Source organism: Linepithema humile, chromosome 1 (genome assembly GCF_040581485.1).
Source record: "Linepithema humile isolate Giens D197 chromosome 1, Lhum_UNIL_v1.0, whole genome shotgun sequence".
Lineage (NCBI taxonomy): Eukaryota > Metazoa > Arthropoda > Insecta > Hymenoptera > Formicidae > Linepithema > Linepithema humile.
The window spans coordinates 42,265,503-42,293,170 of NC_090128.1; the positions used below are offsets into that span (position 1 = coordinate 42,265,503).

General features: G+C 36.3%; 3 protein-coding genes and 1 non-coding gene across 5 annotated transcripts in view; 1 reads left to right on the top strand and 3 right to left on the bottom strand.

Annotated features, from left to right (window-relative positions):
* LOC105667484 (uncharacterized) overlaps positions 1-11,748 on the bottom strand; it is a 32,850-nt gene extending 21,102 nt beyond the window's left edge. Inside the window, exon 1 of the mRNA XM_067347548.1 lies at positions 11,317-11,748. Coding sequence (XP_067203649.1) covers positions 11,317-11,386 — 70 coding nt within the window. The 5' untranslated portion in view covers positions 11,387-11,748. The remainder of the gene's footprint in view (positions 1-11,316) is intronic.
* Positions 11,749-12,599: 851 nt separating this feature from the next.
* On the bottom strand, positions 12,600-12,672 carry TRNAF-GAA (transfer RNA phenylalanine (anticodon GAA)). Its single transcript has one exon. It is a non-coding gene; the product is annotated as a tRNA-Phe (tRNA).
* Positions 12,673-13,235: 563 nt separating this feature from the next.
* On the top strand, positions 13,236-16,087 carry wmd (serine-threonine kinase receptor-associated protein wmd). Its single transcript, XM_012361913.2, has 5 exons — positions 13,236-13,610; positions 14,294-14,592; positions 14,677-14,906; positions 15,169-15,305; positions 15,383-16,087. Exons 1-5 carry the CDS (start codon positions 13,496-13,498, stop codon positions 15,592-15,594), a joined length of 993 nt encoding a protein of 330 aa, XP_012217336.1. The 5' UTR covers positions 13,236-13,495; the 3' UTR covers positions 15,595-16,087.
* The window catches only part of LOC105669131 (uncharacterized), a 30,254-nt gene continuing 18,559 nt past the window's right edge, over positions 15,974-27,668 (bottom strand). For both annotated transcript variants that reach the window (XM_012361911.2, XM_067347262.1), the window contains 4 exons: positions 22,800-23,728; positions 20,925-22,577; positions 17,717-18,769; positions 15,974-17,468 (listed from right to left, as the gene is read on the bottom strand). In XM_012361911.2, coding sequence (XP_012217334.1) covers positions 17,202-17,468; positions 17,717-18,769; positions 20,925-22,577; positions 22,800-23,728 — 3,902 coding nt within the window. In that variant the 3' untranslated portion in view covers positions 15,974-17,201. The remainder of the gene's footprint in view (positions 17,469-17,716; positions 18,770-20,924; positions 22,578-22,799; positions 23,729-27,668) is intronic.

A 27,668-nucleotide genomic window follows, 5' to 3' on the forward strand; every position in this document is an offset into this window, starting at 1 on the left:
TATTGCCGATTTGAGTAAGTCAATTAATTACAATTTACAATGTCGGATAGAACGAAATTTATATTGCAAAAAAGAACGTCTCTAAAATCACAGATCACTGGCTTATATAATACCCTCGACAAAGGCACTTTGGATGATTCTACGTTAAAATTAAGAATTACTCGTTTAACTCAACTATATCATGCATTTGAAGAATTTAACGATGAACTTGCGATTTTGGATTCTAATGATGAACATCAAATCGAATTCTCGAATATTCAGGAACGTTTTTATTCGCTCGCGGGTAAAATTGATGCCATGTTAAATAACGCGAATTCATCAAGCGCTGCAAGCACATCGAGTGCCGGAAATGCTTCTAATGACGAGAATCAGGTAGCGATCGCGCAGACTAGCGCGTCTAATAAAAGACTACGAATTAAGTTACCTCAAGCGCCCTTGCCTACTACTTTCGACGGAAAGTTCGAAGGATGGTTATCTTTCAGAAACGCGTTTCACAGCATGATAGGCAGTCAAACAGATTTATCAGATATCGATAAGCTGCATTACTTAAAATCAGCGTTCATAGGAGATGCAGCGAACAAAATAAAAATTCTTGAAATAGACGGAATAAATTATAATAAGGCATGGGAATCATTAGAACGCTCGTATGAGGTTAAACGGATTTTAGTTTCCCGACATCTTTCGATGATTATGAATTTACCCGTCTTAGATAAAGAAACTGCAAACGGTTTGTCGAAATTGGCGGACGACGCGCAACAACATCTCGCATCACTAGCAGCATTAGGAGTGAACGTAGGACATGAGATTATCGTTCATATTCCCAGCAAACACCAAGTTACAGTTATATAATTGTTAGTTGTAATTTCCCACTCAATAATATAATTGTTATATAACACGTGTATTATATAACAGTTATATTGTTGAGTGGGAAATTACAACTAACAATTATATAACTGTAACTTGGTGTTTGCTGGGTTCTTGAAAGTAAATTACCGAAGAGTATTATAGACAAGTGGGAAGTGACTTTAAAGAGAGATGAATTTCCAACGTTAGATGAGATGTATGAGTTCTTATATAAATCGGCAGTTTGTGTATCAAAACGCGAAAGATCAAAATTTTCTGACACCGAAAGGAATATTCATGAGCCCATTGCGAAAAAGAAGCGACTGCATTCGTCGAATCAAACATTCATATTAAATGCGTCACGCAATTGCATAATATGTAAAACTAAGCGACATCCTCTTTATTTATGTAATGCATTCAAACAATTATCTATACCTAAACGCATTGAGACAGTAAAAAATGCAAAGGTTTGCTACAATTGTTTACGTTCCCACCGTGATAGTCCATGCAAATTTTTGAATTGCACTATATGCCAGAAAAAACACAATACGCTTTTGCATTGGGATAAATATGCGAACACGGCTAAAGTGGGTACATCAATCGTAGAAACAACTAAAGATAAAGATCAATGACTAATCAAGAAATCGAGCACTGCGGTGGCGGATTTCGCATTGGCTTCATACATTCCCCGGCCACAATTATTAACAAGCGCGTCAGTTTATATTCACGATCGTAAAAATAATCGCGTTTTATGCCGAGCTCTATTAGACACATGCGCGTCTGCCAATTTCATTTCCGAACGTTTTGCAAAACGATTAAAGGTACAAATAAGTCCGCAAACACTACCGATCGGTACGATAAATGCCATAAACACTGAATCTAAAGGCATTGCGCACATAATTATACAATCTATTTATGATGATTTTTCTAAAAAATTGACGTGTTTAGTAATACCAACTATTGCAAATTTGATTCCTTCGGAGGTTGTACCACGCGGATCGATAAAGATTCCGTCGAATATTAAGTTAGCTGATCCTAAATTTCACCTTCCATGTGCAGTTGACTTATTAATTGGTTCTGGAGCTACCTTGTCTTTATTTTCAATCGGTCGGATTAATTTAAGAGAAGATCGTGATTTATATCTACAAAAAACGCGTTTGGGATGGGTGATTGCTGGCGATGCGTCATCGCAAGCTCCTTTAAAATTTGAGTCTTTCGTAACAAACTTAGAAAATCAATTAGCAAAATTTTGGACGATCGAAGAGATCGCGGAAATTAAACCGAAAACTGAAGAAGAAATTGAATGCGAAACACATTTTGTAAAGAATGTGTCTCGAGATAATCAAGGACGTTATAAAGTTTGCTTGCCATTTCGCCCAACAATGACGCATATTGGCGAAACACGAACAATTGCGCTTAAGCGTTTAATGTCATTGGAACGCAAATTCGATGCAAATCCAGCTTTCAAAAACGAATACACGCGTGTAATAGATGAGTATTTGATTTTAGGGCATATTTCCAAGACGAAAGACCCCGGTGATGACGGATATTATATGCCGCACCACGCGGTAATAAAAGACGCGAGTAGCACCACTAAACTCCGAATAGTATTTGATGCTTCATCGAGGTCGAGTAATGGTAAATCACTAAATGATTTATTAATGGTGGGACCCACAATACAAGATAAATTATTCTCGCACTTAATTCGATTTCGTACATATAAATACGTCATCACGGCGGATATTGAAAAAATGTATTTACAAATTTTATTACACGAAAAAGATCGGTGCTATCAACGGTTTCTTTGGCGTAAAAATAATGATGTCGAAGTATTTCACATAAATAAACTCGCGTTTGGTGTTGCATCTTCGCCATTTCTTGCAATTCGCGCACTTCATAAACTCGCGGATGATGAACGACGCGCATATCCTAGAGCAGCTGAGATTCTCAAGTCTCATCTATATGTCGATGACTTATTAACCGGTGTTGATAGTATTGAGGAAACACGATCGATAAGAGACGAAATAATTATGTTACTTTCTCGAGGTGGTTTTTCAATACGACAATGGGCTTCAAATAAAATACGCATAATTAACGATTTATCTACTAACGCGTTACATGCAAAATTTAAATTTAGCGAGAATAAATCTTTGAAAACGTTAGGTATGACTTGGAATACGGAAGATGACAAAATCTATTATTTAACGGTTCCAATTAAAATAACAAACAGAATAACTAAAAGAAACATATTATCTGAAATCGCAAAAATATTCGATCCATTAGGTCTATTAGGCCCTATAATATTATACGCTAAAGGGTTAATGCAGCGATTATGGCAATGTAAGCTACATTGGGATGAATCCGTACCACAAAATATACACGTTGAGTGGATAGAATTTGTTAAACAATTAGAAATAACGAATCAAATTGCAATTATGCGCAGATTATTAGTCGACGATTGTTGTGACGTTCAAATTCACGGATTTTGCGACGCAAGTTTCAATGGTTATGGGGCGTGTTTATACGTGCGGTCAAGCGGAAAGGATAAAAACACAATTACGAGATTAATATGCGCTAAATCTAGGGTCGCGCCGTTAAAATCTATCACAATACCTCGTCTTGAACTATCTGGTGCATTGTTACTAGCACGATTACATCACGAAGTGCGTAATGCTTTACATATTACACCCGACAAGACGATATTTTGGTGCGACTCTACGATCGTTCTTCATTGGATAAAGACAGCTCCGTACTTGCTTAAAACCTATGTAGCTAATCGAGTTACTGAAATACAAGAGCTCACGCATTCTATCGAGTGGCGGCACATTAGATCTATAGATAATCCCGCGGACGCATTGTCAAGAGGTCAACTACCTCACGCGTTTGCTCAGAATCGCACATGGTTTACAGGGCCACATTGGCTAGCAGAGAGCGAAAAAAGGTGGCCATTCGAAGATTTACGAGTGAGTGAGATACCGGAACTGAAAAAGAATGTCTGTCTAACGGCAACTTTAGTTGATAGTGGAATACTCGAGAGATATTCTTCTTATCATAAATTATGCAGAATAATAGCGTATTGCCTTCGATTCAGGGTCAATAATAAATACTTCGGTTCGATAAATTCGGAAGAGATAGGTAAAGCCGAAATACGAATACTAAAGCTATTGCAAATTAGTCGATTTTCCAACGAAAATAAAGCACTGGAAAAAGGACATCTGATTAATAAAGGTAGACTCGCTAATTTGAATCCGTTTTTAGATACAGATGGTTTAATTCGTGTCGGGGGGCGACTTCAATCTTCTAATCTAACTTTCGCACAAAAACATCCTATCTTACTTCCGAGCAAACATGGTTTAACTGATACACTGTAAAAAATTGCCTAAAATTCAGACACATTTTTGTCTGAATTTTCAGATCTGGGTGCTTGAAAGTAATTTCAGACAATCTGTCTTAATTATCAGAGTAGTTTCTCTGAAAGTTCAGAATAGTGGCGCGTCTGTCCGAAAAATTTAGAATTAGTGTCCAAAAAATTAGACAACATATTTGAAAGCAGCATCTGTCTAAAATTTCAGACATGCTGTGGTTTTATAACCCGATGCGTGGATGTTCGCGCAGTAGCGAAGACGCAGTAGCAGTGTAACAAATGCAGTTGAAACAGTCTCAACTGACGTCGCGTCGTGGAATCCATTACGGAATATTAGTTAGGCTGATAGCAGAGAACGAGATGTAAGTCGTAGTCGTGGACGTATGGTAAGGCAGAGAAAAACGTAAGTCGTGAAAAGTTATTGTGTGGATACGTTTCGCGACTTACGTTTTTCTCTGCCTTACCATACGTCCACGACTACGACTTACATCTCGTTCTCTATCATCAGTCTTACATCCGAAAAGTTTTATGATCACGTGGTGTTTGTGTTTTTTAATGAAATATATGTATACCAGTGAAAAACAAGTTTGGATAAGTGTGGTTTTTTTAAAATACTAACAATATATTTTGGTTTAAAGTATACGCAGTGATGCAATGTTTCCTACTGGGCTCCCGACTTCCGAGCCCCACGCAAGCGAGAACATGTACGCGCTTCTCGCTTGCGTAGGGCTCGGGAGTCGGGAGCCCGGTAGGAAACATCGCATCACTGAGTATACTTTAAACCAAAATATATTGTTAGTATTTTTAAAAAATCACATCTAAATTCTGACAAAAGTGTTTGAATATTCAGGCATTGAGATTAGAAATATTCAGACAACTGTAGCTAGAAACTCAGACAACTGTAGCTAGAAATTCAGACAACTTCAGCTAGAAATTCAGACAACTGTGGCTAGAAATTCAGACAATATTCTGTCCGAAAATTCAGACAATGTGACTGTAAGAAAACTTCAAACACTTTTGTCTGAATTGTCAGTCAGTAATTTTTTACAGTGTAGTATTATTCGTGAAACTCACGAGAGGTATCATCATCCCGGCATACAAACTACATTATATTTCATTCGTCAAAAATTTTGGTTACTAGACGGCAGAAATCAGGTCAGAAAAATTACGCGTTCATGTATCCGGTGTTTTCGGTTCAATGCTGAGACGGTTAAACACAAGATGGGAAATCTTCCATCATTCCGCATATGCGAGGCAGTACCGTTTACTAACACTGGCATCGATTTCTGTGGACCATTTTATATTAAAGAGAAAAAATTTCGTAATCGTTCGCGAATTAAAGTTTACATATGCGTATTTGTTTGCTTGGTGATAAAAGCTGTACATTTAGAAGTTGTGAGTGATTTGACATCTGAGGGTTTTATCGCAGCCTTGCGACGATTCATCGCGAGACGTGGATTGCCCGCTCACATTTATTCGGATAACGGGAGCAATTTCGTAGGCGCGAATAATCAACTAAAGGAAATGTACGCATTATTTAGTTCCAAATAACATCAAAACATCGTAAATAAATTCGCATGCGAGCAACGTATCACCTGGCATTTCATTCCTCCCGGAGCCCCACATTTCGGTGGAATATGAGAATCGAAGGTGAAGTTGTTTAAACATCACTTTAAGCGAGTAATAGGAGATTCATTATTTACATTCGAGGAGTTAAACACATTTGTGACCGAAGTCGAGGGTATTGTGAACTCAAGGCCAATCACATATATTTCGTCCGATCCAAATGACTTACTCGTATTATCCCCGGCTCAATACTTAATCGGCAAACCTCTCAGTGCTCTTTCTGAGGGCGATTTATCACATATTCCAGTTAATCGGCTATCAGTCTGGCAACACATTAACAAGGTCAGACAGGATTTTTGGGCTCGTTGGAGCCTCGAATATTTAAATGAGCTCCAAACACGGAGTAAATGGAAGAAAGACGGAACAAATCTCGAAGTGGGAACTGTGGTATGCGTAAAGGACAAGACTTTGCCATGCAATCAGTGGTTGTTAGGCAGAATCACACAAATTCATCCAGGCGACGATGGAGTCGTACGAACTGCCACCATCAAAACAAAAAACGGAGAAATAAAAAGAGCAGTTAAGTCTTTGTGCCCACTTCCCATCGAGCAATGATCTCATTGACTGGCTGTAATACCAAACATGGTATTTAAAAATCATATGTCCACCATGCGATGTCATCCCCTAGGCGCTGTCATAAATTGACTCAGGGTGACGACCCCAAGGCGTTGTTGTGAACCGACTCAGGGTGATAACCTCTAAGCGTTGTCGAGGATCAGCTCAGGGTAAAAACTCCATAAGACAAAGTCATAATTATACTATTTATGATATAAATTGCAAGGCCTTGTATCAATTTTATGCGATATTTGTATAATTCTATGCGAATTGTATGAATCTATGCGATATTGTACGAATCTATGCGATATTTGTACAATTTTATGCGATATTTGTACAATTTTATGCGATAATTGTGCAATCTATGCGATATTGTACGAATCTATGCGATATTTGTACAATTTTATGCGATAGTTGTACAATCTTATGCGATATTGTATAAATTTATGCGATATTTATACAAATTTACACGATATTTATGCAATATTGTACGAATTTATGCGATATTTGTACAATTTTATGCGATACTTATATGAATTTATGCGAAATAATTGATCGTCACCTCTCAAGGGGGGGACTATGTGGTGTAGCATAAGGATTCACCGCCGTATACGTCCCTTGCATCCACTCACTTATTAAAAACGATAATACAAGGATCAAAGAGATCCGCTGATTTAACGCGAGCTAGTTGTTTGTCTGAGCGGCACTATTTATATTAAATATTTTATTATACGAAACCACAGTGAAGAATTATTTGAATTATTCTTACTGCTACAAAACAATAACTAATAATACAGTTAACACTAATCATAACTTCAATCTTGCTCTTTGGATGAATTTTAGATGGACTTGTACAGATCTCTTTTATAATGTTCTGTTTTTTGAATTTTACCATTGTCGGGACATCACACTATGTACGTGAGCTAATTACCAACAAACGCTAATTATATATTATTACAATTTTGCACGCGCTATATTGAAACACGAATTGTTCTATAGCGGCGTCTTAAAATTAATTGCAAAGATGATGCAACGGCATTAGAAAATATAATAAAGAAGAATATATCGCAGAAGTTACAATTAGAAAAAATCGATTTTAAATTAGTTATAATAAGCTCCGGCTAAAAGAACACTCATTGATTTATGTAAGTTTAAACAGAATGCCCCAGTTTACATAAGAACTTGAAATTGGATAGAGATACAAAAAAATGTCTCCGATAAAAGTTGTATCTGTTTTCTTTAAAAACTGCCAGAGCTACATCAGCCGTAAAAGCCGTTAAGTAATTTTCAATCAACAAGCTTAACATTTAATAGTAAGCTCTTTCAAAATTTAAAGCTCATTTGTGGTTTATGATTTTGGAACTTAAATATGTTTCGTTTGATTTGTAAGATTGTTTACTCTTGTCGTTCAAGATTATCTTTCTGTAAAATCCGTGTGTGAGCTACCTGCAAAATTGCTAAAATTGGTCGAGGTTACGCTAATTCTATCAGTTCGATTTCACCCAATTGAACGACCGTTCGGTGAACTTTTGCAACTGTCTAAAACAATGACCTAGTATTCAAATAGTGTTTGCTAACAAAATGATATATTTTATTTTTAAATAGGTACTTAATGATATTTATGTAATTATAAAATATAATAAAGTATAATAAAAATATAATAATGCGCGTAATTACGTGGTGCACAACTTTTAGAAGGTCAAAAATATTTCTTACATTGTGCAAGCGCTATCCACTGACAATTAGTGAAGTTTTAAACTCTGTGAAACAATGGACGTGCATGCGCGAATGTGTGTGTGTGTGCATGCCTGTAAGACTCGGGAAATAGTGTGGCTGTGGAAAAAAAGAATTATCTCTCACACTTTGTCTTTGTCACACTTTTTCATTCTGCAATTAAGGACCACTTTTAATTTAAGCCAGCAAAACCAACCCTTTCACTTTTACGATGCGTTTCTCGACGACGGCTGACGTCAATTGTTAGGTATCGCGAAATCGGACTGTGGGTCACGATAGACCCCTAAGGCAAGCAGGCTTAACGCCCGCTTTAATTACGGAATTAGGTCGCGTGCTATAGCTATGTTTACATCGTATACTCAAATTTTTCCGAGCAGACTCACTTAAAGCGATTGTTCGATGTTGCGCTGAATTTCTCCTACGAGATGTTACGATGTGCCTTGGAAATGGCGAGACTACATGGTGTTTGTGGAGAATTGCGATTACACATTAATAAGTAAAGTAATAAAATTTCAAGATAAATATCGTTTTGATGAAGAAATGAAACAATTAATATAATCACAAAAACCGTCAAATAATTTAAAAATTTTTTTTGTGTTTTATATTAACTCCATTTTTAAGAATTTATCGATTGATTATCAATTCGATCAAATAATACAAATATTCGTGTAAGTTATTTCATTTTCAATGACATATTTTTATTTAAAAAATTCTTATTTCGCTATCGATCTCATTTCATCTTTGGTGGAATTTTTCAATTAGATCAAATTGGAATTGAAAAAGTTCACGGTTGGTTTGAGTGAGCTAATCTAATTGGTAATACAAGTTGATCAATATACAGTATTAATAATATGATTAATTATATAATAACAATTTTTATTATAATATAACTATAAAAACACGTTTTAATTGCGAGCCATTGCTACCTTACAATTATTTTATTCGAGAGCGAGAAGAGGTGGGAATAAAACAACGCAATTAATTCAACGAATTAATGATCCTTTAGCAGACACCTTGCTAATGAGGAACTATTGTGCGCGCTTGCAAAAGAATTCTTAAATGACCATCCTATTATCGAGTGAACCAATTCATTAAAAAGGCAAAAGAAAAACTGCTGTCCTGTTCGTCTCTTTTTGTTCATTAAACATGTCATAAAAATGCATATTGTTTGCAAGAACAGAAAGAAATGTTATTGCGATTACAACAATTGTGATGAAATTATTGAAACTGCTTGAATACGGAATAAATAAAAAAAAAAGCACTCCAATTCCGATTCCGCTCGGAACTTACGATCCGGATAACATTGCGCATGAAACATGTAAAATCCGACAAAAATAAACTAATTCTATCCTAATTCTATCAGTTGCAATCTCATAGCGGACTGATTTCGCTAAAGCGTTTGGTTTATTCGCGCGCGTCATGTTGCTACCATGTGGCTTCCTCGCATTAATGCAATGAAAGCGCTTGACTACGTTATAACAAATTAGTTGCGACATACTCGCTTCATATGTGGCAGTGCAATAGGATCAGTTTCATGTATAATATCGTAAATAGTGTATATATTGTTTATTAAGTATTGCACAAAGATTTTGTTTTTACTGCATATTGTAACGATAAAACTTGCTTGGATAATAAATTAAACATTTATCCCGAATAATGCCCATCTTTACCGTTGTTCTAATAATGTCATATTCTTCAATGTCCGTCTTTGCGAACGAAGCAAATAAGGACTTGTAAAAGTCTTCGATCGACAATCTTCGTGTTTGCAGATACACTCTGATTATTGTTAATTCGCGAGTAGATTTGTGTATTGCGAGTACTAAAAACGTGTTTGTAAATGTACCAGCAGTGCTAAGCGCCTTATCTGCAATGTGCAGCGATCATGATGTGGTATAATCCTCACCGCAGTTTGCCGACTATTCCGCAGATACGGTGCAGCGATAATAATATTACGAGATATCGAAGTATCAATACTTTTGCTTATATAGCATCTTTGATATTTCGCCGTTGAAATGTTAGAATATCAATAATTTTACGTCAATGTCAAATTCAACGTCAAACTATTAGCATACTTATTAATATTAATCATACATAAATAATATTATAATAATTATATGCGCGAAAATAATTAATAAATATTATATATAATAGTAAATACATAGTATTATAATCAGGGTCGAATGTACGATTTTGTGGCCCCTAAGCTATGATCTTAAGGAGGCCCCCTCTTATTAACAAAAAATACATTTTTAAAAATCTTTTCTATACTAAAGAGGCCCCCTTATAATGTGAGACCCCTAAGCTGTAGCTTATCTAGCTTATGTGTAGATCCGGCACTGATTATAATACATTGCGCGTTTAGTAAATGAACGTTTAATTTAGTAAGTTACGTATAGTATTTTAATACACGATGAAAGGAACCAATTAATAATACTAATTTTTGTATTTGCAATTTTGCAAAGTACATCAATGTATGTACATACAAAATCAGCAATTTCAAAACCGCCATATATTCATTTTTAATAAAATTGTGTTATTGCATTTAGTTTTATAACTAATAAATAATATTTTTGTGACAAAATGCATTTAGACTTTAAAACATTATTTCGAACAAAGTAATGTATAAAAAATTCGTAAAAAATCCTGAAAAATGTATAAGTTTTAACAGCACATAAAAGTATACAAATTAAACTCTATTTTAGCTTTTTCGCAAATGTACTTATATAAAAAAAAAGATTATTTTTAAATCTTTGGGTTTCTAACAGCAATGTTAATAAATAAAAATTATTATTTTTAATATATTTCTAGTAAAAAATACAATTTCAGAAGAAATAAAGGGAATAAACATATTGTTCCATTATACTGCAAACGATTATTACCTCATAGTATTCAGATGGAATTGTGATTTTGTAAATTTTTTTAATGGTTATTACATTTGGCGCCACAGTCGAGTGTAGATTTAAACATATCTATAATTGTACAGTTTTAAATAGAATTTACTAAATGTAATAACAAATATTTATCACTACATGGAATTATTTTATTCGAGAATAATTAGAGATGCGTGAGAGATCTTTAAGATGACAAATGTATGCGCTGGTGATAGCACAACACATACACATATGCACACACACGTGTACTCGCGCACACGCCCGTGCACATTTTCGTATATATTCGTACAGTTATGTACTCACCGGCTATCGAGCGGGCGACATGACAGCGTAGCAGGTAGACGATAACAAGCAGCATTCGTAGAAGTCTCATCGTTTTCAAGTAAATTGTAAAATTGGGAATCACAGTCGGAAAAGAAATGCACTCAACTCACTATGATCACTGACAGGAGAGCATTAAACGGGCGTTCTTCGCCCTGTGACGTCTTTTACATTGACATTCGCGACAAGCTGATACACGTGAAAGCTTCAAAATTGCATAAACGCTTCAATAACGCGACTGTTGCTGCGGCAAATGGTTTCTTCCAAATATTAATGCTACGTATATGTGTTGCTGTCAATACAGTCAGCAGTTAACATCCTTACATCGCGAACATCAGAACCCGACTGAGGGTGGCCAACCACCGCAACGAGCTTTGCTCATGGATATATCAAGTCTGCGCGGCTATTCCGTCTCCTCCAATCGCTAATGGCGTTTCGCGGGCGCGCGCAACTCACCCCTGCTTTGCCCCACCGTCCTAACCTGTCGCCAGATTGTATTCGATATTGGAAATAATAGATTTTTAATTCTCACGAGCGAATAATTGTAGCACATTGTTTAAACTAAAAAAAAAATTGAACAATTTGATACAAGTAGTGGTTTTATTTATTAGGGTGAATTGTAAACTCAAATGACTGTGCAGTTCAGCTTGCGGAAATAAAAAGTGACATCGGAATCGAGCTCATGCTATCTCTAGTTATATAAATAATTGTTTTACATCGATCGATAAAAAATCTTGAATAAAATAATTGGATAAAATTTTAGCCAAAACTCAAATCATTTTAGCCATTTTTTTATTTGAGCTAAAATGGTTTGAGTCTTAGCTATAAATAATTTGAGTCTTGACTAAAATTGTATACAATTATTTTATCCAAGATTTTTGTTTTAGTTTTTAGTTAGTTACTATATTTGAGTCTTGACATTGGTAGAATTGACACAAACTGTAAACGCACTTTGAAAATTTACCCGCCGTATTCGAAAATTACTTATTTATATTTTGGACAAAAAAGAAATATTTAAATAAAAAGTAAATCAATTATTAAAAATGTACAAATAATGTGCAAAATGTATAATATAGTATTTTGGTATTTCAAATTATCTACTTTAAACTCTAAAAATGTATTTCGGCGAATAATAATGTACAGGAATATTTTATATTGTGCTAAAGTTTTCAAAACTTTATTTTCAATATATATAATAATTATTAATATTTAATTTATTATTTGTAATAACGCAAATTATTGATATAAAAAAAAATAAACTCAGCTGCCGAAACCCGGGATTGAACCGGGGACATTTAGATCTTCAGTCTAACGCTCTCCCAACTGAGCTATTTCGGCTCTTCACAGTGCATTTTATCAATTGTATAAAGTGATAAATAAGAATAAATTAATATGTTAAAAAAAAAGATAAATAAATAATTTGTATTATACTAATGGTGAAAATTTTTTTTAAATTTTGTGTACAAAAAATGAAAAATGTATTTCCCATACAATGTTTTAGTTAAAAGTCATTGAAAACATCTTTGTTTTCCATAAATTATCTTAGAAATTAACTGCAAAATGCACAATTATCAAATTACAGATACTAGGATAAATTGTATAATATAATGATTACATTTTAACGCAGTTTTAAGTAAAAACCTTTCAAAATCGTGAATTCCAATAATAAAATTTCACGCGAAATTATATTAGAGTTTTTTTGGTTTATATAAAAAGATTGATTTAATTGACAATATTTTTCTGTCAAATTTATTCCTATTCACTTGTTATTTTAAATTTAAGTGTTTCAACCTTCTCACTTGTTGTGAAGTTCTTTTTTTTCATGTATTCGTTGTATTCGTTCTCCTTGACACATCGCTATGCATTATCATCGCAACGGGCATGCGCGAGAAATGAAACCTTTCTACTTACTGACTACTAACACTGGTCGTAAGTATCGTGACCGTCAATTGTAGCGAATCGCAGTCGACCGAGCGTCCGGGTGCGTGTTTATTGTAGTGGTTTGCAAAATAATAATGGTGAGCGCGTGATAAAAAGATCGGACATCACGACATACGTTCGAGTCGACGTGTGTCACCATCGGTATCAGTTCATTTGTCGTCAATCTGTCGCGGGTGAGCACGTCGCCGGTAGCAAGGAAGAGCCAGCACGATAAACAGCGATGACTAGTCTGAGGCAAACACCGCTCACGTGCAGCGGGCACACGAGGCCTGTCGTTCATCTAGCCTTCTCCGATATTACTGAATCCGGATACTATCTCATTTCGGCGTGCAAAGGTAACATAAAAAATTTAGTGGCGCAAGTCGGCAGCTTGGCTGTCGCGATATCTTTTCTTTTCAATCGTACATTCTCGATCGCCTTGGCCCACTTCTTTTCAAATTGCCCAAGGCTTTACAACTTCGAGGTTAGATTGTGTTCTTGACAACGCGGTTCCTGCCTGTTGCATTATCAATGCGAAGCAAATTCGATATATATTTGAAAAGATTGTACTAAATCATTGTGCCACGTTGATACATTTTTCAAATATAATCAATTATGTTAAATAATATCGTCTGACGATGTGTACACTTGGAAATTCAAATGGTTTCGTACGTAATATTAATTTATATACACGTGTTAATCCCAGCATTAAAGATTGAAATTACAATTTGACCAATCAAGTAATTTTAATCTTAATATATAATATTGTTAAATTATATATAATATAAAGTATTAATAAAGAAACTTATATTTTTGTTAATTTATTAATCTATAATGTAATATCTTAAAAATTAACACTTTACTAATTAAATATAATACTAATAAATAATAATGCAACATTATTAATTAAATTTCTGGATTTATTTGGAAACAGATTAATGTTTTTTTTATATTTTATATTGAATAATGTATTTAATGGTTGTGAATAAAATTATTTGTGTGTACAGACAAAATAGTTTAAAGGAAAAAATTTTTTTAGATGGCAAGCCTATGTTACGACAAGGTGACACTGGAGATTGGATTGGCACATTTGAAGGGCATAAAGGGGCAGTATGGGGTGTGGCGTTAAATCCAGATGCTACTAGAGCTGCAACCGGCGCAGCCGATTTTAATGCTAAAGTCTGGGATGCGATTAAGGGGGAAGAGGTACATTCGTTTGTACACAAACATATAGTAAAAACTGTTAATTTCAGTACAGATTCCAATCATCTATGTACTGGTTCCAACGAAAAGATTGTACGCATTTATGATCTTAATAAACCAGAAGCAGCTCCACAGGTAAATAAAATTATATAAGTTGATGCTAATACAAAAATAATTAACACTATCCGGAATAATACAATATTTTGATTTTCTTGCTAGATCTTTTCAGGTCATACAAGTGGTATTAGACATGCCACTTTCTTCGATAATAACTCTGCCTTAATTACTTGTGCAGATGATAAAACATTAAGGGTGTGGGATAGAAATAGTGGGCAAGAAATTAAAAGATTAGACTTTCCTGCAATTCCAAGTTCCATGGAAGTGTCCAAAGATGGGGAGATTATCACCACAACTCATTCTAATATTGTTAGTTTCTGGGATAGCAAGGAGTATGTACAATTTCTTTCCTTTATTATAAAAATTATATCATATATCAAACATTGTATCGCAATAGCATATCTTCAAAATAAGGAAAATTAATCCCTTAATTGTTAATGATGCACATAAGTATGCAATATTAAAAAAAAGTTTTTATCCATAGAAATTTTGTAATTTTTATGGTATTCTATTTTTAAAGTCGTTGAATTCAAATGTGTGGTTAATATTTTCAAGTTCAATGCAATTTTTCTAACTTTTAAATTTCTTTATCAGATTAACCAAGATAAAAGAATTCGCGGTTCCGACTCAAGTTAATAGTGCTAGCTTACATCCGGATTGCACCATATTTGTGTGTGGTGGGGAGGACTTTAAAATGTATAAATTTGACTACGATACTGGAGTAGAATTAGGTGAGCTCTTCATCTTTTACCATTTCATAATTTTTATCAAATGTAATCCTAATTGTCTATAAATTTTGTATTCTTAGAATCATTCAAGGGACACTTTGGACCTGTACATTGGGTACGCTTTTCACCAGACGGTGAATTATACGCCAGTGGATCTGAAGACGGCACCTTGAGATTGTGGCAGACCGTAGTCGGCAAAACCTATGGATTATGGCGCTGCATCGAACAGATGCCTGCGATACAAGAAAATACCACTATCGTCAATAACAAACAAGAAGTTCCTGCCAATTAAAGTTAAACTTCGGAAAAGTAACAAAAATTCTAGTTTTTTATTAGTCCAAAAACAAATATTTTGGAGTGAACTAGAATGAATGAATGAATTTGATTTTCTCACTTCTGTTCTTATTGAAATAAAGCGTGAGGTTTCAGTGGAGGCTGTGACCACTTCCTAAAAGAATTTGTTATTTGTGCAAAGAATTTTTATGAATCGCCTCGCATTTCATTCATAGAAGATTCATCCGCTCGTCGGAATTCTTTGTAAATAATTGATTCTTTTAGGAAGTGATTACTCGTCTGCACTAAAACTTCATAAAAACAGAAGTGAGAGAATCTAATTTTGAAGTTACGGAGGTGCAGGGCAATCGTTATTTATATTACCAAACAAAACGACGAAGAAAAAGAAATATTAACATTTATTAACATTATACACACCATGTCACGTTGTTATTATAATACAAAATTAGATAGACGTGTAACGAGAGAAAGAAGGACAAGTGCAAAACAAACGCTGTATTTGCATTTCTTATTTTCAGCCCGATACCGTCCGTCATCGACACGTGATACTGACAATACGTAACATATAATATGCTCTATAATCGTGTTTGATCCCAGTCTCCGTGATGACGTAATATCGCCACAACGTGACAACTTTTAAGTCTTGTTTATACTTGCTCACTGCTCATCAGTGCGTTAGATCAGCTAATGCACTGATCTCCATTCGAAGAGTTCCACGAGGTTGTCCAGAAAGTAAAATTAAAACGTAATAAAAATAAAAACATTTATTGCAAAATCGAGTAAAAGTTTTCCTAATATGCACATATTTAGCTATTATTTAATATAATTATCATAGTTGTCAAGACATTTGTTTAGTATGCAAGACGAATTCTCTTTTACTTTAATTACTATTCCAGTGTCATAGAATTCTGTTGTCTGCGCACGTAGTTTTTTGGATTGCGAGAACACGTCATACTTGAAACTTTACATACAGTAAGCGATTTAGCGATTTTTATTAATTTTTATTAAAAAACAAAAACATTTGCTTGATAAGAAATTCGATAAGAATTTGTATCTGTATTAAATATCTTGATAATTATATCTAAAAATAACTAAATGTATGGATTGAATATTTTTCACTCAATTTTGTAATAAATGTTTTTTTAAATTTTCAATATGTTTGTACCTTTACTTTCAGGACAAGACTTCTACGAGATTATCCTTGCATATTTCGCGTGTCTTTCTGCTTTCTTATGTTTTCGACGATACGATTTCATTCTTCTTCATTGAACTAAAATACTTACTTCTTATTATCTATATTTACACGCCACCAGGTACTCTTTCTTTTATCTTTTAATAGATAAATGTCTCTTGCGTGGCTCATTACATTGAAGACGTGCACTCTTCTCTCTCTCTCTCTCTCTCTCTCTCTCTCTCTCTCTCTCTCTCTCTCTCTCTCTCTCTCCCTCTCTATTTTAGTTTATAATATTGAACTCGAACATGACCGACTGATCGTCAAATTTTGGAATCGTATATAGTCTTTCGAAGTAAAGGCAGTGTATTTTTCGCGTACAATGCAATAATCAGTAAACAACAAGCTGTGAGTTTTAAGTCGTCTCTTCCGATTCAGCCAATGAACTGCGAGAGATCGGGTAATTTGAAGCCGTTGAACGAGGTCGGGGTTGGTGCATTTCTCAGATTGTTCGTATGTGGTGGGAAACCCGGAAAACCCGGGTTGTTTGGCGTGGTAAATTGCAGTCTCGCCATCGACTCACTAGCCGCTAGGACAAACCCACATTGGGCAGTGCACACATCATCCCGTAGGATCGCTTCTCGAGAAGCTTCTCGTAGAAGCTGATTACAGTCCGTGACTCTCAAGGAAGCACATTGAGTCTGAAAAAAAATGAGAAACTTACTTTTTAAGATATTTAGAATCTGCATTATTTTCCTAAGAATTGGAGTGACAACTTGAGAAGATTGTGTGGAGGTCGCCATAAATTTAAAAAATAAAAATTCTCAAATTTCTATATTAATTCTTATAGTTAAGAATCGTCGGGACGTTTTCAAAATGTTTTAGCAGAGCTTTTAGAAAGAGTTTTAACCGAACGCGTGAAACTTTTTTATTCGAAAAATGTACTTACGCCTTCAGCGGTACAAACGCAGCTGGTGCAAGGCGTGGGAAAACCGGATTCGCCAACGGCGACGTTTCTTCCGCCGATCTGGCAGCCGTGTCTAGTCTCTCGGAAGGAGGAAAAATCCATGTGGGGCATAGAACTGCAAGGTACCCGCGGGTTTAGAAAATTGCTGGGCAAATCGAACGCCGCTCTCTGCATGTCCGTCTGGTGGTCCATATTCTCGCACATCACCTTGGTCAGGGTGGTCTTGCGGATCTCCGCTAACTGATGCTCGGTGAAGCGAATATTCGGATCGTCGGTCTCGTACCAAAAACGATCGCACTTCCTCGACTGTCTGAACTGAATGGCGATGATGCAGGCGAAGGTGGGTCCGACCAGACCGCCCTGAAGCGGTCTCTCGCTCATACCACCTGGGAACAGATCGATGTCGTCCACGGAGGCATATATGCGCTTCATGCGAGCTATCACCTCGGGTGCCATTTCCCTGGACAGATCCTCAAACGTGCTAGCTTTCTTCAGATTACAAAGCGCCCGATAATGATTGTACGACGGTAATCCGTGATCGCGTCCTCGGTGAATGTTCAGAGCTATTAGATCAACGCCGGAATGCGGAATACCGCGCTGCTCGAATAGATGATTGGTCACCTCGCCGGTGATAAATTGATCTAGCGTCTCCATCGGCGTGGTCACCAAGCCGCGTATCATCTCATCAATCATATTCTCCTGAAAGAGCATGTCCGTATTGAAAAATCCGTCACGCAACAGAATAGGCGGATCAATGTTTTGATAGCTGCGATCCATACGCGGCAGATGCGGTCGCAATAGTGAATGACCAATTCGGAATGCCGCCGTGGCAAATTCATTGAGCACGCTGGGATTGCAGGTGGGCGAATATTCCTTGTAGTAACCTTGCGGCAGTAATTTCAGACCGTACAGGCTGACGGCGTTCCAGCCGAGGATCCTCGGCAGAAACTCGTTATACGTAATGTGCTGCAACATGCTACTAATGATGCGTCGAGTTTCCTGGAACAGCTTTTCTCCGTCCCAATGGGAGTTTACCTGTTCAAAAAATATAATATTAGAAAAGGAAAGATATATATATGTATATATATATATATTATTCTGCAAATAAAGTACTACTAACATGATAACACTTTGACGGCAGGTTTTATAATATAAGTATTCACTGTTATATCAGTCAGTATACCATTTAATTATTAAATGAATAAAAATGTTTCGTTAGCAGAAATAATTTTCATCAAACATTGTATTTGAGATTTCTTAGAACGCTGAATCCGCAGAAAATTGTGTAATCAAAATTTTGTAATTTTGAATGCAATGTGATAATTAGAATTCGAGCAATAGATTTTATGTGAAACATTTTCAGGAACTTCTCTGCGAGATTTTAATTGAAAAATTAAAATATAAATTTTGTGGTTTGAAAAAAAAAAAAGAAATCTAAGGTAAAATTTGATTAAAATAAAAAAGAGCTGTTGATTATTTTATTAACTTAATATGTAAATTAAAATTTCAGAACACAAAAAACATTTATGTTTTATAAAAATAATTCTCTTGATTTTTAAAATTTTGATGTAAGATTCGAATTCAAAGATCATAAAAATTCTAAGAAAAAAAAGTTTGATGAGAATAAAATATTTTTTTAAATTTACGCCTGCTATATTATAAGTCTGTCATATTAAATTCGAAAAATTTCATTAAAAAATTCGATTTAGTCCAAAATCTTACAAATTTGTCAAAAATAAAAGACTTTTCTTTTAAATAATTTATGTTGTTCACATTTAAACTAATAATCTGCCGACAGAGTCTGCAGACATAATGATTGGCACAGAAATCGAACGAATATATTATTTCGTTGAGTGAAGTCTTTTAAATGGCGTTAAAAAGACTTACTGATATTTTTTAAATCAATTTTTTTCTCCTTTTCAATATTTACAATCGAATTTCTAATTTTTCTTTCGATTTTCTCATTCTTTTCTCTTTGACTGCCATTTTTCCATTATTTCATATTTCACAAATGACTGTATGACGTAACCATGCAAAAAAGGGGAAGTCATCTATCAAAATATATGATAGAAAGAGAAAGTCGTTTCTAATGTAAATGTAAGGCTGTGTGAAAATAGCACGAGCGGAAAGTCTCGAAACAAAAGAAAATGGACGGAAAAATAAAGAAAAATTTGAATTGAAATAAAATCTGACTGTGTGTTTTGCTTATATTTAATTAAAAAGTAACTAAAAAAGTACTTTCATTACTTTGTCACGTTATTTAAAATTATTTTGTGATGCAATTTTAAATTTTATTTTAGTTTGTTCATAATTTGAAATTGGTTATTGAAATGCGAATATAAATAAAGAATAAGATTAAAGCTCTCGGATCCTTCATTACAGCTATATTGAATTATGAAGCAAGAAACGGTGTCAATCTTTTTCTTGCACTATGCGTCAAAATAAATTAGTCTGAGCATACCACTACTCACATTCGATAATATAAATTCGGTAGAATATACTGAAGACTCTTTTCGGGTCACAGACTAATAAATAGCTGTAATTTTGATCAACTGTCATAAGCTCCAGTTTTGCTGAAAATGTAAGATATATTTAGATAGAATTAGATATGCATTCCATAATGCAGGATAATAAAAAAAAAGAAGTTTTCAATATATTTTAACAATTAATATATATATATGTATACAACGTAAATGTGGGAAATAAAAAATTTATTTCGACGTATACCGCAAGAAAAAAATTTACGTGATTTCTTACTTCTGACGTTATGATGTAATCAGGATTCTGACAACAGATTTTAACGTTCAAACAGTTCGGACATAATAGCCGATCTGTTTGATCGATTTGAAAACACTTTACGATTCGACTCATCGAATAGTTTATACGTGGAAAAAATTTGAGCAAATATTTAATGGAGTTAGAAATCATCGTCCTTTTTGTTTCTTTCGCCTTTCAATGTTTAATTTAATTTTACTAATTTGCTTGAATTTAAGTTTAAATTTATAATTCGCACATATATACTGTCCTGATTGGAAGTTAGCTCGAACAATTGAAATTGCTCGACTGTATACTTGCGGCTCGAAAGGTCCCAACAATTTGGCGTTTGATCTCAAGATAAATTGTTCAAGCATCTGAAATTTCTGAGCGCTAAAGATAAATATTCATAAGGAAAGAGAAAGAATAGATTCACCTGTCGCAGGCCTTCCATTACGCGATTGTGCTCGCGTATCCACATTGTATGCATGACCGTCAACGCCGGTTGCTCCGAGGCGCGGCCGTCGCCGCCGATGAAACAATATCCCGATCGAGACTTGCATTCCGGATGAGTTGGCGATTGCGGCAGCAGATCCCTACCGCGACTCGGACTCGAGGTGATGTTCATGCGGCCGTTGTAGCCGCGCAGGATGTTGCAGATGCACGAGTTTTCACCGTAAACGACCGACGCGTCGAGGAAGCCGGTATTCTGATTCACCTGTTCGCGCGGCCCCAAGTGCTGCTGGCCCGGCAGCGATCTCATCGACGGGAAGCACATGGGAGCGCCCGACGATACATTCGCAGTGGGATAGAAGTGATCGCCCGGCGGCACGGGAAACGGATTGCACTCGGGATGCACGGTTCGCGGCGAGTCGCACGAACGGCAACTGGGAATCGACTCCTGAAATCCCTTGTGTATCGGCGTCATCGTTAGATCGTGGTCCAAGAACTGCGCAAACTGCATCACCATCAGCGTGTAGCGGTTGTGCAGATTAGAAATGTCGGGATGGATGACGGTGGAGATGACGCGTGGATTCGGCAGCTGCGTGCCGGTGACGGAAGTGGATCTTGGCTTGGAGACACCGTCTTCGTAAGCGGGTGGCAGCAGGCGGGCGAAGGTCGTCAGCGACTTGCCGAGACTGGGATTGCGCAGATTGTTGCAGTGACCCGACAGAGTCCGGAAAGGCGTAGTGGGGTCGCACGCGGAGTTGTCGACCGGGCACTGCACCTCCTCGTGATTCGTCGCTTTGTGATGCGAATTCAGGAAGCCGGAGATGTCGACATTCTGCAGCAAATCGGAGAACTCGTTCGAGTTGGGAAAGCCGAGGACGTTCTCCGTGTTCTCGAAGATCTGTCGCTTCCTACGCCGGAGACCGTGCACGCCGTTCAGAATCTCGTTCGTCGCCAGCTCGTACATGATGGACGAATTGGCGAGCAACAGGGCGTCCTTGTTAGCCTTGGAGAAGCTGGCCGCGGTGCCGGCGGGCGATCTCGGATCAGCGATTCTTTGCTCCATCCAAGCGTTGTATTCGAGCTGCTTTCGCTCGATCAGCTCCTCCTCCGCTTTCTTCACCGCGGCGGCAAGCACTTCCGGGTTGATCTCCGGTAAGAATCGCGTCGGATCGCGCACGTCCGTGTTCGCAAAGTCGTCGTGTTCGATCGCGGACGGAAGCGACAACGGTTTCTCAATCCACGCCGCAACGTTCAGCGGTTCGTATTGCTCGCAATTAATGTTGCTGTTGAGATACGGATCCTGCCGAATGAACACTCTCGGCTGAATTCTGCGGATGTCCGTGTTGGAGCACAAAATACCGGCGAGGGACACTTTTCGTATCTCAGCCAGTTGCGCCGCCGTCAGTCCCGACGGTGGAAGGTCGTTTTCGTACCAGAAACGATCGGAATTTCTCACTGTCGCGAACTGCTTTTTTAAAAGACACTCAAATGTCGGACCAACCGCGGCGCCCGTGGCGGGAGTCTCCAGGATTCCGCCCACGAAAAGATCCACATCTTCCAAGTTCATGTAAATCGAGCTGAGTAGCTCTGCATGCTCAGATCGCATCACTTGCACCAGATTCGTGAAGTTTTCGATCTGCATTACAGCGGATGCAAACGATCAATTATGATGAAATAAAATAATTATTTATTTAAAAATATTTGAATTTGAGATTAATTTGGAAAAATATAAAAAAATAATGCTTAAATTTAGTGCGTAAAACACAATGGAAAGAGCTACTTTCTTTTCTCTTAAATAATGCGTTTATCCATAACAGTGTAATATCGCACAAAATTGATCTTTAACACTAAACCTTACCTTAACGCTTTCTCCTAAACAATTATCCAGAAACTTGACGTATCCGGGTATCCCGTGATCTCTTGCTACGTGCACGGACCAGGCAGCTGCGTCCGGGGCAGCTGCGAGATCAACGCGATTAGCCGATGTGATTACGTGATCCTCGATGCTGCGAATCTCATCCGCGTGCGTCCACGCAAGAGCTCTCAAAGCTGTCAGAGCTGCGGCATGATATGTCCCTGCCTTATTGGATGAAGAGTAGCCTTCGTAGAAGCCGTTCGCACGTGGCCTGAGCTCAGGATCCACCAAAGCAGCTTCTCTCAGTATCGCCGGCAGGTATTCGTTGAAAGTGACATGTTGCAGCTGCGCGACGACGATACGACGCACTTCTAGAAATAATTTTGTGTCATCCCAATGCGCATTCAACTCGGCCAATTTGTCCGCTATGCGATTATGCTCGCGCAGGAAAATCCGATGTAGCAGGCCGAGCGTGTGGCGATCGGTGCGATTGCACACCTCGCAAGCGCTTAGATCGACCTTGCCGTTATCGTACGTTCTCAATAAATGCAGTTTGTCGTCGGTTGCACCGTAGATACCGGAACCGTCTAGATACGCCGAGGCGCCGTTCATTTGCTCCCTCGTCTCGAATTGACAGCCGTTCATCGGCAAACTCGGCACCGATCGCCAGTAACGCTTGCAGCCGAGCTTCTCGTCGTGCATCTCGTAGCACTCCGGATGCCGTTGCTCGTTCGAGCAGCATTGGTTTTCGGGCCCCGCAGGATGCACCGTAACAGCTATATCTTGCAATACCAATTCTGACCAAATCCCGGACAAACTAGTCAGACCCTCGTGACTTCCTACTTCCGAAGTGGAAGTCAGAACTCTAGAGATGAGATCGGACGACGCGGGTAGGCTGTGACTGCCCACCGACTGACGCGGTCTCGAGATACCTGATGCAAAAAAATGCAGACGTGTCACAGTTTAAGACTTCATTTTCCATTTTACTATCGCGTTATCAATATTCTTGCTTATACGATGGTCGAAAGTGAAGACAAATAAAACAAAGAGATATTTGTTACATGAAAATAGTATATTCGGAATGCTCCTTTGAGATGCTAAATTCAAATCTGCTGTTAAAATTTTGGAAATAAGGATCGTTAAAAATTTGGAGGAGATTTTGTATCAAATTGTTGAAGCAACTTTAAGAATCTTTAATTTTATTAAAATATAAATAATATTTTAATAGTATAAAATTTTTTGAAAGGAAAAGAATGCTAACATAATGTCAAATCAATACTTCAATTCTTAATATTAATTTTCTGAATGTGTTGGAGCGATAAATCCCGGCAATAAACTAGCATTAATATATTACAAGCACTTAATTTTGTATGCAAATCTGATTTTTAACGGAGAAGGGCTATGTTAAATGGCATAAGAAATTTGGTGGCGTTTAATGTGTTTTATACATGGTGTGTGTGAAGCTGGCGTATCATTTCGCGGAAACTCACAAATAATTAAGAGTTCTGACTTTATTTTCAATAGTTCTAGAGTTCCTGATAGTTTAAACAAATAGTTCTGGCTATTAAACCAACGAAAATGCCTCAGGACAAACTGAGACGCCAACTTCACGCAGCGTCTCACTTTGTCCTACGACATTTTCCTTATCAATAATTGTTGGAAATTAAAAGATTTATAGTTCTACAAGAGTTCTAAGAAGAGTTCTGCCTTTTAAAAGCAAAAAAATATCAATAAAGATAAAATAAGAACAAGCGAATCCTTATATCTATAGATATACAGATGAGACGCTGGTCGATTTTCAAGAGTTCTGCTTATTCCAACTTAGCTCTCGTATAGTTCTGGGCATGTACAATGCCTTTCCAAAGAGTTCTGATAGTTACAACAATTAGAAATTAAAAAAAAAAATTATTTTGCCCAAAAAACGTATTCTTTCAGGTATAAAAGTGAGACGCTGGTCGATTTTCAAGAGTTCTGTTTTTCCAACTTAGCTCTCGTATAGTTCTGGGCATGCACAATGCCTTTCCAAAGAGTTCTGATAGTTACAACAATTAGAAATTAAAAAAAAAAATTATTTTATCCGAAAAATGTATTTTTTCAGGTATAAAGGTGAGACGCTGGTTGATTTTCAAGAGTTCTGTTTATTCCAAATCAGTTCTCGTATAGTTCTGGGCATGCACAATGCTTTTCCAAAGAGTTCTGATAGTTACAACAATTAGAACTTTTTTTAAAAAATTATTTTGGTTGAAAAACGTATTTTTTTGAGTATAAAGGTGAGACGCTGGTCGTATGTCAATAATTTATCGATTTCAAGTGACATTTCGTGTCAGTTTGTAATCACTTTTTATTTTTACGAAGAGTTCTATGCGTAAAAGTTATTAGAATGTTGATTAAACAAATTAGATCTCTCGAGACGCTGGATGTATAAATATTGTGCTATCGAGATGAGACTGATCATTATTCTACAACGTCATGGATTTTGAATTTTTTATTTCACTGTGTAAAAGTGTATTGTTTTAAATGTACTTATCTAGTTCTTAGCATAATCCAGAATCACGGCGTGGACATTTAAAACAATATACTTACACAGTAAAATAAAAATTTTTTAATCCATGACGTTGTAGAAAAACAATCAACGTTTCACCTTGATAGCTCGGTATTTATACGTCCAGCGCCTCGAAAGATCTAATTTATGTCATTAACATTTTAATAACGCATAGAACTCTTCATTGAAATGAAAAGTGATTACAGCCTGACGCGAAATGTCATTTAAAATCGATAGAACTATCGAAATACGACCAGCGTCTCACCTTTATACTCGAAAAGATACGTTATTCGAACAAAATAATTTTTTATTTAATTTTTAATTGTTGAAACTATCAGAACTCTTTAGTAAGGCTTTGTGCATGCCCAAAACTATACGAGAACTGATTTGGAATAAACAGAACTCTTGAAAATCGACCAGCGTCTTACCTTTATACCTGAAAAAACACGTTTTTCGGGTAAAATAATTTTTTTTTTAAATTTTTAATTGTTGTAACTATCAGAACTCTTTGGAAAGGCATTGTGCATGCCCAAAACTATACGAGAGCTAAGTTGGAATAAACAGAACTCTTGAAAATCGACCAGCGTCTCACCTTTATACCTGAAAAAATACGTTTTTCGGACAAAATAATTTTTTAAAAAAAGTTCTAATTGTTGTAACTATCAGAACTCTTTGGAAAGGCATTGTGCATGCCCAGAACTATACGAGAGCTAAGTTGGAATACACAGAACTCTTGAAAATCGACCAGCGTCTCACCTTTATACCTAAAAAAACACGTTTTTCGGGTAAAATAATTTATTTTTTAAATTTCTAATTGTTGTAACCATCAGAACTCTTTGGAAAGACATTGTGCATGCCCAGAACTATACGAGAGCTCAGTTGGAAAAACAGAACTCTTGAAAATCGACCAGCGTCTCACTTTTATACCTGAAAGAATACGTTTTTTGGGCAAAATAATTTTTTAAAAAAAGTTCTAATTGTTGTAACTATCAGAACTCTTTGGAAAGGCATTGTGCATGCCCAGAACTATACGAGAGTTAAGTTGGAATACACAGAACTCTTGAAAATCGACCAGCGTCTCACCTTTATACCTGAAAAAACACGTTTTTCGGGTAAAATAATTTTTTTTTTTAATTTCTAAATGTTGTAACTATCAGAACTCTTTGGAAAGGCATTGTGCATGCCCAGAACTATACGAGAGCTAAGTTGGAATAAGCAGAACTCTTGAAAATCGACCAGCGTCTCATCTGTATATCTATAGATATAAGGATTCGCTTGTTCTTATTTTATCTTTATTGATATTTTTTTGCTTTTAAAAGGCAGAACTCTTCTTAGAACTCTTGTAGAACTATAAATCTTTTAATTTCCAACAATTATTGATAAGGAAAATGTCGTAGGACAAAGTGAGACGCTGCGTGAAGTTGGCGTCTCAGTTTGTCCTGAGGCATTTTCGTTGGTTTAATGGCCAGAACTATTTGTTTAAACTATCAGGAACTCTAGAACTATTGAAAATAAAGTCAGAACTCTTAATTATTTGTGAGTTTCCGCGAAATGATACGCCAGCTTCACACACACTTATACATGGACGCGCGCGATGACTCACGCGAACGCTACCGGCGTGACGAGGAGATGGCTCTTCGTGGGGTCTCGAAAAGTGCCCAAGTATGTCAAAATTCTGTGTCATGGTTACATGCAGGCATTGCTCTTTAATGATCACGCAGTAAGTGTTACATGCGCATATTGCAATTTTCTTCCTATACAAAACTAATACAGTCTTTCCATTCACAATATACGTTAACACGCGGAGAAAATTTTATATAAAAAATTACTATGTACGGCAGTAGCCGCGAACCATAAACGAATTACAAAAATTTTCACAAGTAAAACATAGCAAGAATTTTCGGTTCGCGGCTTCGTGATCCGCGGCTACAGCTGTACATAGTAATTTTTGATATAAAATTTTCTCCGTGCAGTCACGGATTTGCTATCAATTTTTCATATTTCTCATTGGCTGTATATTATACAAAAGTTTATTATATATAGAATAATTTATTACAAACATAAATAATTAATGCATAATACATAAATATATGATTAATCATGCATTTGTCACTCAGCGTTTAAATTAAGAGAGGTATATCATTTATATATTATAAATAAAGCTTATTTACATATTTCTATATTATATATTTAAAGTTATAAAATTTTAAGATAATTATTTTTATTTTATTCAGCCATCTTTTTGAACAATTATTTTGTTTAAAAAATATTTGAAAAATTATATGAAAAGGTGTTCACACACACACACACACACACACACACACACACAC

Excerpts from the sequence above, each read along its gene's own strand:
- wmd (XM_012361913.2), top strand. The coding sequence starts at position 13,496 with ATGACTAGTCTGAGGCAAACACCGCTCACGTGCAGCGGGCACACGAGG. Across the intron at positions 14,907-15,168 it reads AGTTTCTGGGATAGCAAGGA|ATTAACCAAGATAAAAGAAT; the intron begins GTATGTACAATT and ends TTTCTTTATCAG. Across the intron at positions 15,306-15,382 it reads CGATACTGGAGTAGAATTAG|AATCATTCAAGGGACACTTT; the intron begins GTGAGCTCTTCA and ends TTGTATTCTTAG.